The sequence below is a fragment of the Athene noctua genome, chromosome 14 (assembly GCF_965140245.1).
Source record: "Athene noctua chromosome 14, bAthNoc1.hap1.1, whole genome shotgun sequence".
Taxonomy (NCBI): domain Eukaryota; kingdom Metazoa; phylum Chordata; class Aves; order Strigiformes; family Strigidae; genus Athene; species Athene noctua.
In genome coordinates this window covers 12,071,620-12,085,643 of record NC_134050.1, presented here as the reverse complement: position 1 = coordinate 12,085,643, position 14,024 = coordinate 12,071,620, and the positions used below count along the sequence as shown (strand labels likewise).

The 14,024-nt window shown below is 59.9% G+C and overlaps 1 protein-coding gene across 5 annotated transcripts; it reads left to right on the top strand.

Moving 5' to 3' along the window:
• Positions 1-3,173: 3,173 nt before the first annotated feature.
• On the top strand, positions 3,174-13,761 carry SYT12 (synaptotagmin 12). Of its 5 annotated transcripts, none has more exons than XM_074918239.1 (8): positions 3,174-3,278; positions 7,179-7,243; positions 8,718-8,911; positions 9,237-9,629; positions 11,744-11,959; positions 12,048-12,168; positions 12,399-12,532; positions 13,151-13,761. In XM_074918239.1, exons 2-8 carry the CDS (start codon positions 7,207-7,209, stop codon positions 13,322-13,324), a joined length of 1,269 nt encoding a protein of 422 aa, XP_074774340.1. In that variant the 5' UTR covers positions 3,174-3,278; positions 7,179-7,206; the 3' UTR covers positions 13,325-13,761. The 5 variants fall into 5 exon arrangements, with proteins under 5 accessions (XP_074774340.1, XP_074774342.1, XP_074774341.1 ...); XM_074918241.1 differs by having other exon boundaries at positions 3,263-3,321; XM_074918240.1 differs by lacking the exon at positions 3,174-3,278 and adding an exon at positions 3,546-3,780.
• The last annotated feature ends 263 nt before the right edge of the window (positions 13,762-14,024 follow it).

The window sequence follows — 14,024 nt, the reverse complement described above, 5'->3', positions numbered from 1 at the left end:
ACCTCTGCTCTAAGGCTTTGCGTTGGCATCTGAGGCACTGATGTAACTGTAACCATGTCACTTTTTAAATACTGTGATCTAATCTGGCTGTTAAGGGATATTTTTGAGGGAGGTGTTTATCCAGAAGAAAGTGACATAAACACCCCTGGTAAAATTTCAAGAGTGCAACTCCAAACTTTTTAAGTGGAAGGAGACTTGCAGAGCTGCTAACTAGCAAACATCCGCATTTTTGATCTGTTTTTGTCTTGTGTGGGAACGCCAGCCCAAACCTGCATTTCTCCCGTGTTTACAGTGACCCAGGTACTTTCCACCCCGAGCAACTGGGCACTGCCTTCAATTAATGAAGCGGTTTGGTTGCATCTGGAGAGCTCAACAGATGAAGGAGAGGCGGTGGGCCGGGGGCTGCCCCAGCTGCTGGCAGAAGCGGAGGAGGGTGACCGGTACGAGAGGTGGCGTCGGGCTTCTCTTGAGTCACTCAGGGGCTGCTCGGAAATGATCCTGTGGTGCTGCTGTGAGGTAGTGAAGAATATCTGGCTGTGTAACTAGGTGCTGACGGTTTGAAAACGGGCAGAAAGTGCAGAGTTGAGTGAGTATTTATTTCTATGCCTTCCCAGCCAGAGTCGTTCTAGTTCCAGCTCTAGCCCAGCCTTACCAACTGTTCCCCGACTGTTTGGTAGCTCGTACCAGTGTGTTGTGCTCGTGTGGTCCCGGCTGAGCGAGGCTCAGGTCAGGCTGTCTCCATTCTCCTTGTGCTGATGAACACTGGCCCCCCTCGATCGCTTTGCCCACGACCTCCTAGGCCCGTCTCACAGTTCGGGTGGTAGCAGGCACCCCCAGGAGGGACCTTCCTCCTCCCCTCCCCACCAAAGACCCCCCGAGGTACATTTGAAACAACTGGCGAGGAATAGCGAGTGCTCGAGGTGTTCTGCATCTGTCCCCTGGTAACGGCTCTGGAGCTTTGACCTAATACATAAACCACTGACTTGTTTGTCTACACCCATCTCAACAGCTTTTATGGTTAGTCTGGATAACCGAACCGGTGTAATAAAGCGATGTTTGCTGGTGTGTTCTTTGGTACAATGTGTGCCTGCTCCTGGTTTCTCTCTCCGTTTCCTTGCAAGTGCAATTTGCTCTGAATTCCCTCTGGCAGAAGGGCTGTTGGCTGCCTCGGTGCTCTCCCTAACAGATGCTGGGCCCTGACCTAACGAACTTGTCCAGATTTTCAGAGGAAGGGGTGTTAGAGGCCCTTGCTTTGCTGGTGTAATTCGGAAGCACTCTTTGCCCACTGCGAGTGGACTCAGGCTGTGCACGACCTGTGGGGTCATGTCGTGGTCCAGCGTGTCCCTCCGAGCAGTGCCCGCTGTCGTAGCTGGGCTCTGATCGTTGGGATCTTGCCTGGCACTGGGAATCCTTTTGTGGTCATCTCTTGGGGAAGTTCTCTGAAGCAGCCTCCTGAGGAGAAGATGAAAGGACAGCTGGTAAGCTGCACTTTGGGGTGGTGTAAAATGAGGCCACCCCTGTGGGGATGAAGGAGGCGGCGCTCTCCTGCCTCTCTACACATCTGTACCCCCGCTGAGCATTTTCTCGCTTCCTTTGTCAGAAAAGGGCTCTGAGATGCCTCCGTGCAGGTGTGCCCAGGCACTGGGAGTGAGACTGGCCAAAGGTGAGTTGCTGGTGTTGAAAGGGAGGACGCGGGGGGGTTGTGGGTGCAAGTGTGCTCAGCTGACACTGGGGGTGACTTTTTTTTTCTTGCAGGTGCTTCGAGGCAAATCTGGGGGATTTGGCACCGTGGGATTTGGTAGTTTTTGGTGTCCCTCAAGGCCACTTGGACTGTCACGTTCGTTAGATGGGTTTCAGGGGTTGCTCTGGGTTGTTAATACCTGGGTAGCTGGTTCCTTGGTGACTGCAGCTGCGGGGCTGGGGAGCAGAGGGGCTGCCCACCACGGGCTCATGGCGAAGGTCTGCTGCTACCTTGGCCAGGCAGAAAACGGCTCCGATTATCACCCGTTTGTGGGTGCCTCTTGCTGCCCTTTCCCCCATCGCTGTTCCAGCTGCCTGTCCTGCTGGGAGGAGGCAACAGTAGCAGTCGGGGATGTAGAAGGGTTTCCTTTGCTGCTTTTTTCCCCCCCCTTTGACTCTTTGGCCTTGTCGCTGGCCCCAAAAGGCCTGTATGATGCTTTGGGAATCGTCAGTTTTTTACAGTGTAAAAAACTTTCCCGGGAGTATTTTGACCAGGAATAAATAGCTGCACAGTGGCCAAACGTGCCCTCAGAAGCAGACTCCGGCTGAGGTACCTCTGCTACATCCCCGTGGTGGTGAAAAACCAACCAAAAACCCCACGAGGGTGGGTGGGCCACCTCGACCCTGCCTGACCCCCTCGTCTGTGGGTCACTGGAGGGGACTCCAGGCTGCAGGAGGAGGCTCCTCTCCCGCCCAGGCAGTGTTTGTGGGTTACAGTCAAAACTTGGTCAGGTTTCTCCCTGAAAATGAATTTCCTGACAGGAAAATCATGGGCCCAGCTCCCAGGCTGGCCCTCCCGGGCTGGATGCGGTGGGTTTTCCTGGGAACGGAGGGTCCTCCATGCTGCCGTGCTGCCCTGCGGCCGGCTGAGCCCTCCTGGCTGGGGGTGCATGGGCTTCTTCCCCCACAAAATTGCGATTATTTTGTTTTCTCCCAGGCAGGCGGAGTGAATCTTTTGCTGTTAGAAACGGCTCCTTGATCCCCTACAACTGTGGTCAGGTGGCTGAAAAGGGGGAGGGAAGGGGGGGCAGGACAGCCCGTGTAGGGGAAGTCTGGCCGATGGTCGCTTTTGCCGCGGAGCTTTCGGGGGGGTTCCTGACCAACAGGCAGGGCTGGGGGGGGTCCTGACTAACAGGTAGCGCCCAGACCTTGCGGCGGGAGCCACCCCGGTACGGCCGGGACCCCTCATGTCCCCGCACCCCGGCTGGGGAGGTTGACGGGGGGGGCGGAGGCTGGCGCTGCCCGTCCCGGTCCTGCCGCAGAGCGGAGCAGCGCGCCCGCGGATCTGCCTGGGGGGGGGAGCACCCTGGGGGGGGGAACGGGAGCCGCCGGAGCTCGGCCTGGGGGAGCCCAACTCCGCGGAAGGGGTGGGGGGGACAGAGGGGGCCGTCCCTGGTTCACCCCAGAGAAGGGGGGGGGCGGAGTCGGGCCGCCCCCCCCCTCCATGTGGAGGCTCCGCCCGCAGTCCCCGCTCTGGCGGCCGCGGTCCCCCCCGCCGCCATCGGCCAGAAAATGCATCTTTTTCCCCCAAAGGAGCGGTGAGTCGGAGCCCGCGGAGCTCCCCGGCTGCCAGCGCGCAGGGTGGGCGGCCCTGCCCGGGGCAGGGGACTGGGGACAAGGGGGGGGTCGTGGTCCAGCCCCGGGGATGCGACACGGGTGACAGCGTGGGGGGTGCGCGGGGCGTGCAGGGGTTTGCCTGGTGTGCCCAGGGCTGCCCGCACCCAGCGGGGGGGGGGGGGGGGGGTGTGTGTGTGTGAGGGGGGGTGGTAGCGTCCTTTCTCGCTCCTAGGGGGGTTTGGGGATTTTTAAATTTTTTAATTTTTTACCGTAACTTCCCAAGGAAAGTTGCCAGCCTGCGGAGCTGGGCGCTGAGAGCCTGGGAGGTAAACCGGGTCGAGAGAGCTCCGCACCGCCCCCCCGGGCCCGCAGGCTGCCCTCGCCCCGCTGCCCCGGGGGGAGCAGAGCAGCTTCTCGGCAGCCCCGGGGCAGAGGAGCAGCGGCCGCCGCATCCCTCCGGCAGCCCCGGCCGGGCGAAACCAGGTGGGAAACGCTTCCCAGAGCCGCCTTGCTCGCTGCTGCGGGGCGGCGAGGGGGCGGCTTCTCCTCCCCGGCTTTGCCAGGGGGGTCGGGCTGGGTGAGAGCAAAATCTTCACCGGGGTCTGGCCCGCTGGGAGGGCGCAGAGACCGCCCAACTCATTGCACTGGTGAGCGGGAGGTGCAGCCCGCAGCCCCCCCTCGGCCGGCGCTGGGGAGCGGAGCCTGCAGCCGGCCCCAGGCCCGCAGTGGAGCCCCCGCAGCCTGTCCCCCATCGCTGCCGGGGGCTTTTCGGAGCCGGGAACCCGCGGGGGGCTGTGGGGGGCGCGGGGCCGGATCCCCGAGACTCCCCTCACTCGGGTTAGCTCGGGAATTGCTGCGTTTCTCTCCCCTCTCGGGGACGGCCGGGGAGCAGCCGCGCTGCTGCTGCTGGTGCTCAGCGAATGCCGGAGGCCGCAGGGAGGGTCCCGGCTCTTCTACGCGGAGCCCCAAAGATTATTTTTTTTCCTGCCCGCGGTGATTTTTACCTGCCCAGGTAAAATACAGCAATAGGCCTTGGGAGCGATCCAGGCTCCAGCCGCTTGCGAAGCCGGAGCTTGCCGTGCCGAGCCCCGTGGCCGTGGGAGGCGCAGGGTGGTGCAGGGTCCCCGTCTTTGGGTGTAAATCAGGTGGGATTGGGGCCCGGCTTGTTCCCGAGGTGCCGGGACAGCGGCTGCTTCGTCTCTGCGGCTCCAGTGGTGGGATGGGGAGGGCAAGAGGCCAGCGAGTCTGGGGTGAGCAGGAACAAGGGGAAGAGCCCGAACCTTTGTGTTTTGTCGAGGTTTGGATGTGGTTTTATTTTATTTTTTTTATAAACTTGATCTTACTTTTCTGCCTTGGGGCTTAGGGCCAGATGGGGCTTCCCCCATGGGCAGGAGAGGGACAGAGGAGGGGGGAAAAGCCTTGCCCAGAGCCCGGGGGGGTGCGAGCAGTGGGGCTGGTGCTGGAGGAGAGGAGGGGTGCTGCTGGAGGGCCCAGCTCAGCAGTGAGATGAGTTTAGTCTGGTCTCATGTGCCTGGTGAAGCCAGGCAGTGGTGTCTGGGTTAGGGCAGGAAAGAAAGGGTGAACTGGGAGATCACTGCTGCGCTTTACAACCCAGATTGGGACGTTTGGGGGCTGCAGCGTGCTCGGGGGGGGGGTGGTGGGGTGGGGTGTCTGTGCGTGGTGTGGGGCCATACCCGTGTTGGTCCAGGTGCTCTGGGACCAGCAACCGGGGTTTCTGTGTGAGCTGTTTCATGCCCTGGACTGCCATGGTGCCAAAACACCCCCCTAAGCCTGGGGGGACGCCCCCCCTACTTCCAGAGGGGACACGTGGCTTCATTGCTGTTTCTCTCCCCGCATGGAGACACTTTATCACCCCCTAAGCGGGAAAAGGTGTCCCGAGCTCTGCAGCAGTTCTCCAGGAAAATGAAGCTGCCTCGTCCCTCAGCAGTGGGAAGGAGCAGCTGTCCCTGTGTTGCCGGAGCATGGTGCCTGTCTCCTCCCAATCCCTTGAATTTGATTTCCCAGGAAGGGATTTGAAAGGCAGGTTGAGGGGACGACAGAGCATCTCGGTGAAACACTCGCAGGGAAGAGCTTAGTTAACATAAAATGCAATAAATCCCTTCCCCAAGCACCCTGCACTTTGTTGGTTCGCTCAGGAAAGGCTGATATTGTTTTGCTAATAGGGAAATGCCACCTAATTGAATTTCTGAGCTGAAAGCTGCAGTCAGTTTGTGTCTCTGAGTGATGCCTTGGAAATCTGCTCAAGTTGCTGCTTAGAGCTCATGAGAAAGAGATGTTTGGGGGGAAAAAGCTTTGAAAGAAATGGAAAATTGGAAAGAAATGGAGGGGTTTTAGAAGGGAAGTTTGCCCTTCGGCAGAGAAAGTTGGTCCTGAAAACTTCTGGATTTTCATATTCAAAAAAGCCACCAGGAAACATTGGAGGAAATGGAGCCTCTTAGGCATGACAGTTTTTCAGGACATAAAATGAGGCTGTTTTGGGTAAATCTCCATCGTATTGCGCTATTAAGATGTTGGTGCGGATTTCCAGCATTAAACAGCAAAGTGTCCCTTAAGCTGAGCTTAGTCTGTATATGACCTGCGTTTAGCCCGTTCTCAGCCAAGATATTACCGAGTGTTTATCCACTGCACACAGAGGTTTATGCCTGAGGAGGGAGGTTGGGGGAGGAGATGGGCACTTCCAGCCCTGTCTCAGCCTTGCTGGTGTTTTGGGTTAACAACTCAGTTATGTTTAGAACGACCCCCCCTCCTGCTGTTGTCCCGAGGGTGGCCCTTGCAGTGGGTCCCCCAGCCGGGCCAGGCCAGCATGACTGATATTTTATGCTATAACGCACAGCAGTTTCCACCTTGACCTGTTAAAATCCAGGCCTGGATGGTTTGGGGGGTTGATCACTCCCACAGTGCCTGAACCTGTGGGTGTCTGAAACGAGCTGGAAGGTGGCACCCAAATACTGGGTGACCCCCCACCCGAGGGTGATCCAGCTCTTCCTCTGCATGCCAGGCGGGTCTGGGGCTGTGTGAGTTGTGGAGAGGGTTTGGGGGGGTCCAGGGAGGGGAGATTTGAAGTGTGGAGCTGAAGGTGGGGTTGGGCCTCAGGGGCTGCAGTCTGCGGGGTCCGTGGTCCGTGACCTCCTGGCAGGGAGCGAGGGGAGCTGGCGCCGTTCGAAATGGATTCTCTTGCTGGGAGCTGGCCGGGTTTCCCAAACCCCCTTTTTGCGCAGCGGGAAACACCCTGGCACAGCAGACCCCCTTCGGCATCGCGCGGTGCCTTCGCGGGGGCCGCTCGGGCCAGCAGCCGCCGTACGCTCAGGGTGGATCTTGCATAGAGCTCGCCTGGGAAAACCCGTTCGGGGAGGAAGGCGCTGGAGCTTCCCTGCTGCGGGAATCGATTCCCGGGGAGCGGCGTCACCTGAACCCTGTGGCCGCCCAGAGCTGGGGCTGCTCCGCTTGCTCCTGGCCACGGCCCCTCGGCTGAGGCAGCTGCGGAAGGCAGAGGCAAGACTGAAGCTGGAAAGAGAGGTTAGAAAAGCAGCGAGGGGCTCAAAGGGCTCCTGGAGGGCAGACGTCCACGCGAAGAGCGATTGCAAATGTCCCCCGTTGAGTTCTCCCGAGGTAAATCCTGCGGCTCTGCGGCTCGGCGTGGCCGCTCTCCTGCTTCCCGTGGGGTTTGCAGCCCCTTTAGCTCCTCTGTTAGTGCCTGAGGTGCTTCAGCACACGTTTGTTCTGTGCCTGGAAGAGGAGCCAAGCCCAGGAGGGATGGAGGGGGAGAAGCTGGTCAGCATGCCTGCTAAAAAAAAAAATAATGAAAAGACAGCTTTTAAAATTTTTTGCCCCTCTCCTGACTGACTGTCTCGGCATTGCAGGCTGTCCCGCTAGCGGGGAGCGTTGGCCATGGACAACGGGCACGTCAGCAGGTACCGCTCAAGCGGTGAGTACTGAGCCAGCCCCGGGGAGGGGCTCTGGGGGCAGAGCTGCCCAGGGCTTGTTCGCTGAGCTGCTCTCGGGAGGGATTGCTGATCCTCGCTGCCTTCGGCAGGAGGAGCCCCCGGTGTCACCTGCGCACGGGTTTGAGTTTCCTCACAGAAGGGTACAACCCTCTAAAGCCCCAAGCTTTCCATCGGTAGCCACTCACCCTAGAAAATGGGCAGGTGTGAGTAGGAAGTGGGTTTCCCACTCAGCTGGGCTTTGTCCCTGGGGTTATTCAGAAGCAGGAGCCAGTAAAGGGTTCTTTTGCCCCAGTTTTGCCCCCCCGCTGCAGCAGGAGCGTGTGAGCTCCGCGGAGCTGGATGGCACCGAAGGCCTCGCCGCGCGGGGGTGCCCTACAAAGCTGCAGTGCTTCCCCCAGCATCCTTCGCCGGGGTTGTGGGGGAGAAGTCACGGCCCTTTGTGGAGCTGAAGGGGCTGGGGTGGGGCTGGAGGGAGCAGGATTTGGCTCCTACCTCGAGGCATTACCGCCCTGAGATCCCTCTGGGCTGTTCGCGGCCCTCCGGCGGGGTCCAAATTGGGCCGTTCAGGCGCGAATAGCGGGTTCCCTTCGCCACATCTCTTCGCCAGCTCCTGCCCAGGAGGCCGGGGGGAGCAGCGGGGTGTCCCTCCGCCCGGGTGTGCTGTGGGAGGCAGCTGCCCTGGGCTCTTTCTGGCTCTGAAGCTGCTGCTGAAGGAGGGAGCATCGCGGTGTGACGCGGGAGGACTCCCCGGCAGTGCTCTGTAATGAGAAAGCTGCTGCTTTTTTTTTTTTTTTCTTCCCCTTTTTTTGTGTTACACTGAGTGATTGGTGTTGGTTCAGTCGCTGGTGTGATGGAGGCTGGTGCAATGCAGCAACAACTGCTCAGTGTACCATCGCGGGGCTGCCGTGTCCTCCCTGCTTTGCAGCCACAAGCCTGGCCTTTCTCCTCTCTGGGTCACAGCAGCAGTTGTGGGTTTTTTCCCCTGTTTCCAAAAGCTTTTCGTTTGTTGTCCCCCCCCCCCCCCCCCATTTCTGGATTTTCTTGGCATCCCCAGCCCGTGGGAAACCTGTCAGCAGCGAGGGTTTCCCTGCGGTGGAAGGGGTGATGCAGGCGTGCGCTGAGCACCTCGGTGAGTGGGATGGATCCACAGCCGGTGAGGGGGCCCCCCCAGCACCCCGGGGCGATGCAGCAATTCTCTGATTGGGGAACGGGGCAAAAATCCACGTGCCCTTCGCCTCCCAGGAAAACAAAGTGCCAGCACTGTGGTTTCTTGGCTTGCAAAGCCACTGCCTGACGCCATTTGCAACATGCCCAAGTGAGACCCTGCGGTTTATCCCCCCACCCACTCGGCCGATCCCATCCTCACAGCTTAGAGCTGAGTTTCTGGCGTGGAGGCAGCCGAGGATGAAGCCTCTGCCCCAGGGCTGGCTCATGGTGCCTCTTGTCCCCTCGCAGTCACCACGAGCCCGCCGCGGTGGGAGATCGGCATCTACGCCGCCGGTGCCTTGGTGCTGTTGGGGGTGGCCGCTGTCAACCTCTGGAAGCTCTGGCGCTCTGGCAGCTACCCGGCACCTTCCCCCTTCCCCAACTACGACTACCGGTACCTGGAGCAGAAGTACGGGGCGGCATATTCCGATGTCAAACACAAGGTAAAAGGGTGGGAAGTTTGGCTCGCCTCCTTTCCCTTTGCAACACACAAAGCTGCTGGAGGGGCAGAAATATCAGCAGTGACCCCTCAGGGCGGGGGGGAGCTGTGGGCAGTGGTCTGGTGCTGCTGGAGAGCTCGGGAGGATCGGCATGGAGCTGCTCAGCGGGGCCTGGGAGCTGCAGGAGGTGCAGGGCTGCTGCCGCGGCAGCTTGAGGCCAGGCAGGGGCTGTAAGGCATCCAAAAAGGTGCCGGTAAGTCCCAGCTGTCCCCGGCTCCAGGCAAAGGGATGGGATTGCATCGCCTGGTTTTCCTTTCCCTGTTCGCAGCGAGGGATGGCCCCGGGCTCACAGAGGACGCTGGATAAGACCTCACCCCCCCGAAAGACCAGCCTGCGGGCGGATGACACCTTCGAGAGCATTAATGAGCTGGGAAGCCTGGAGCTGATGAGCAAAGACCTGGGCCTGGCCTCCTATGGCCCCTTGAAGAAATCCATCTCAGCTGACTCCCTCAGCTCCATCTCCTCCATCGGGAACAACTTCGGGCAGGATTTCACGGTGGGGCAGGTGGAGGTGTCCATGGAGTACGACGGGAAGGCGGCCACCTTGCACGTGACGCTGCTGCAGGGCAAGGACCTGCTGGAGAAGGAGGACGCTCGCTTCGAGTCCTGCTTCATGCGCATCAGCTTGCTCCCAGCCGAGCAGATCGTCGGCATCTCCCGGGTGAGCCGTGAGCAGCTCTTTGCATGAGAACCCCGCGGGGACGTGGCATTGCTCGCTGGGCACCCGCTGCAGCCTTTGCTTTTGAGTCAGCATCCTTGGCCAACCTCCCCGAGGCAGCGAAGGGGCCTCAGCAGGAGGGAGATCCAGACGTGCTGGGGCTGGGGCCATTGGCACAGGATTTTTGGAGCCCTGCTTGGGGGGGTTCAGCATTCTGTGGTACAGGGGGGTCTTGGGGGGTTTGTGTATCAGAGACCCATCAGAGGCAGAAATTTCTCCCTCTTGACTGGGATGTGTGATGACTTTGTCTCCGAGCCTGGCTTGCGGTGTGTTTTTCTGTTCAACCTTCCCTGCTCCGGGGGCTGGGAATGCTGCAGAAAGTGGAGGAGGTGGTCTGGGGTGGGATCTGGGGAGAGGCAGCGTTTGGGGCTCATCCTGCTGCTTCCACACACACTTGCTTTGCCCTAACGGTGCCCGAGCACAGTGCCCCCCCACCGCCCCTCCGCTCCGCGGCAGCCGTGCCGCTTTCCCTCCCCGCGTGGGACGCGGTGGCCAAAGGTTCGGGTGGCTGCACCAGCAGGGCCAGAACCAGGGGTGGATTTGGGGCAAAACCTCCTTTTCGAAGTGCCTAAAAGCTGCTTTCAGAAAGCAGGAGCCTCAGTTTTCTTTCAGCATCTGCTTTGCGTGATGCTCAGGGTCAGCCAGTTTGATTTGATCAAGATATTCCAGAAAGGCGCAGAAAGCTTCATCCCACTGCGGAAGCCTTGCTGGGGGGGGAGGTACCGATCCAGTGAGCACAAAACCACTGCCTTGAAAATATTTCCACAGTGCCCTTTTAAGATCATTTCTCCATCTGAAGATCAGGCTCTTTATTTATGCTCTGGAGATATTTATTATTTAGCATCATTATTTATAATTCACCAGTGCTATTTGCCCTCTTTTGCTGTCCTGAGACAAGTCATAAAGACACATTTGGTTCTTTTCCTTTAATGCTTTACAGTACTTATGGCTTTTGGTGTTTTTTTTTTTAAATAGCAGCTAAGATTTCTGTTGTACCTTTCATCCAGAGATCCCAAAATATACTGTTTGCTGCAGCTGGGCAGCCATCAGGGCCAGAAAGCAGCTGTAAATCTGCTTTCCCATAGAAGCGCATTGACCCCCCTGGGCCGCTGGAGGTCGGTGATATCGGGTGGGAGCGCATGGGCCCACTGGGCGAGGGAAGGGATGGGAGGTGCCACCTCGCAGCTGCTTCATGCCCTTCACCCCTGGGAGGGAGCATGGCTCGGAGCAGAGTCCCTGGGATGAGATGAGCCATCTCCCCAGGGCGGCACAGGCATCCGGGGGCTGCAGCGTGGTGAGGTGAGGGCTGAGCCCCCCAGTCCCACAGCAGGATCCCTCTTCCAGCACCGCAGCCGGCTCTGGGTAGGCAGTGGGAGCTGTGGGCTCCACTTCGCCCCACACCATCAGGGCTGCGGGTTCCTATCCCTCGGGAGCACCAGGCCTCCCTCCCCCACAACCCCCCGATCTGTGCCGGGTACCTTGGGTGCCAAAAGAAAAGGGCTGGAGCAGGAGGAAGAAAGTCTTTAAGTGATGATTTCAGAGCAGGTTCCCCCCCCCCAGTGCTCTGGGAGCAGGTAGTGACCAGCACCCTGCAGGATGGGACCCAGGGAGCTGCTGCTGCGTTTGCTCCAAGGGACGTGACAGAGACGTCTGGCAGAAAGCGTTGTCCCCATTTGGCACGTTTGGGGGCTGCAAAGCCTGTTGGCTCTGCCTTGGAGAGGGGCTGGGGGTTGCACCCCCTCAGCCAAATCCTGTAGCTGGGAGTGGCCGAGTCGGCCATGCCACCGAGCTCGCAGGGCTCTTGCATCTGAGAGCACCAGATTGACCTGAAATGTTTAATTAAAAGAATTAATGGGCAACATGGTGTGTCACAGCCCCTATTTTCTACCCCAGTCGCTGAGCAGCTGCTGGAGTCAGGTGGGAAATAACCTCTGTCCCCATCGAGGCTTGGACACCCCAGGCACTCCCACCAGAGAAAGGGGGGCGATGTGGGATGTGACGCCAAAACCTGGTGGGTATCAAGGCAATTTCCCCCCTCCCTGTCTCCCCTGTGGCAGATTCAGCGGAGCGCCTACGCCGTGGCCTTCGACGAGCGCTTCTCCATCCCGCTGGACCCGGCGGCGCTGGAGGAGAACAGCCTCCGCTTCTCCGTCTTTGGCATCGACGAGGACGAGAGGAACGTCAGCACCGGTGTGGCCGAGCTCAAGCTCTCTGACCTGGACCTGGCCGTGCGTCCCTTCAACGCTTGGCTCTACCTGCAGGACCTGAACAAGGTGAGTAGGGTGGGGGGGGTGTCTGTCTCCCAGCCAGGCTTTTTTGTTTTTTTGGGGGGGCGTGTTGATGGGCCGTTGTGTCCCGCAGGCGGTGGACACAGTGGGGGAGATCCTGCTCTCCCTGAGCTACCTGCCCACGGCCGAGCGCCTGACGGTGGTGGTGGTCAAGGCCAAGAACCTCGTGTGGACCAACGGCAAAGGGACTGCAGGTGAGAGGGGGGTACGGGTGGACATGGGGGTCCCTGGGCCTCCTGTGGGCTGGAGGGGCGTTTCTCCCAGTTCATCCCACCGTGCCATGCGGGTGTTTACTGGAGCGGGTCCCGCTGAGGCTGGACCCAACCGGGAAGGCCGGCCAGGGACGGCTTCTTCCTCTTTCTCCCTGCCGCAGGGGACACGTGTGGCTGACCCTGGGGCTTTTCTCTCCCCCGGCCCTGAGCAGATCCCTTCGTCAAGGTGTACCTGCTGCAGGACGGGAGGAAGATCAGCAAGAAAAAGACAGCGGTGAAGCGGGACGACACCAACCCTGTCTTCAACGAGGCCATGATCTTCTCAGTGCCGGCCATCGTGCTCCAGGTGGGTCCCAGCCTGGGGGGAAGGGGGACACGTCCCTCGGTCCCCAAATCCCTGTGCTGGGGGGCTGGCAGGAGCTGTGGGGTGGGGCCGTACATGTGCATGTAGGGTTTGGGGGGACGTAGCGTGGTGGTGGGGGCACAGATGGGGGTATGACTGTCGAGGGGAGCATGTACAGGTGGGTGGGGGGATGTAGGGGGATGTAGATGTGCAGGGTGTGGTTGTGTATGTGGATGGGTGCGGAGGGGTTTGGGGGATGTGGAGAAAGTAGAGGGGTGATGTCAGTCTGGCGGGGGCATGGGAGGATGTATATACATGTATACACACGTACAGGGTGTGGCTGTGTCTGGGGAGGAGCATGTCGGTTGGCAAGTGGCGGGGGTTTGTGAATGGAGGTGTAGAGGGACATGTATATATGGGGCACGTACATATATTTTGGTGGGCACGTATTTATGGGGTGGGGGATATAGGGGACGTTACGTACCGGTGAGGACTGAGGGTATGTTTGTCTGCATAAGTCTGGTCAGGGAGGGCGCAGGGGTATGGATATGGGGGGGCAGCACTACCAGTGCAGCGGCTGCTCGGTGCCGGGCCCTTGTGATGGCCTCGCGCTCCCCCCAGGACCTGTCCCTGCGGGTGACGGTGGCTGAGTGTGGCGAGGACGGCCACGCCGACAACACGGGCCACGTCCTCATCGGCCCGGCGGCCAGCGGGATGGGCATCACGCACTGGAACCAGATGCTGGCCACGCTGAGGAAGCCCGTCTCCATGTGGCACCCGCTCCGGCGGAACTAGGACGCTGCCGGGGGGGGGCCCGTTGTGCCCTCGCGGCCCCACGCCCCGACACCGGCTCTGTGGGCAGAGGGGGGGGCTCTGCCCGGCCAGGGGATGCCACGACACAGCGTTGGCAGCTGGGCAGTGACTGGGTGGTGCTGAGGCAGAGCTGCCGGCGCTCCTCAGCAGTCAACTCACCACCAAAATACTCGGAGGACGGAGCAACTTGGCAGCTGCGTCTCCCTCCTCCCCCGCGTCACCCCCGCATGCGCTGGGGGCTGCCGACAGACTCGCTGTGAAAGGAGCCCTCCCTTCAACTGGACCAAAACCAACAAGAACCTCCCCAGAGCGCTGCCTGGACACCAGCCGGGCTCCCCCAAGCTCCCCAGCAGCCCCCCAGAATTGGTGGTGCCCTTGAACGTGGGCCCCAAGGGCTCCTGGGGAGGGGGTGGATTTTTTTAGAAGGTGGTTTTTGGTTGAACGGGGGGGTAAATGGGGAGGGGGTTGATAAAGTGCCAGCCCTGTGCGGTTTCTCTCGGCGCATGTGGTTTTTCTGTTGGTTTTTGGAGGGATTTTGGTGAGCTGCACCGGGGCTGAAACATTTCCAGTGAGAATGGAAAAAGGGAGAAAGAACAGTGGAAAAAGTGATTGTTGTTGTGTCATAGAATCACAGGCTGTTTGGGCTGGAAGGGACCTTAAAGCCCATCCAGTGCCACCCCCT

Coding starts and splice junctions, on each gene's coding strand:
- SYT12 (XM_074918239.1), top strand. CDS start 7,207: ATGGACAACGGGCACGTCAGCAGGTACCGCTCAAGCG. Junction 8,912..9,236: donor ATTCCGATGTCAAACACAAG/GTAAAAGGGTGG, acceptor CCCTGTTCGCAG/CGAGGGATGGCCCCGGGCTC. Junction 12,533..13,150: donor TGCCGGCCATCGTGCTCCAG/GTGGGTCCCAGC, acceptor CGCTCCCCCCAG/GACCTGTCCCTGCGGGTGAC.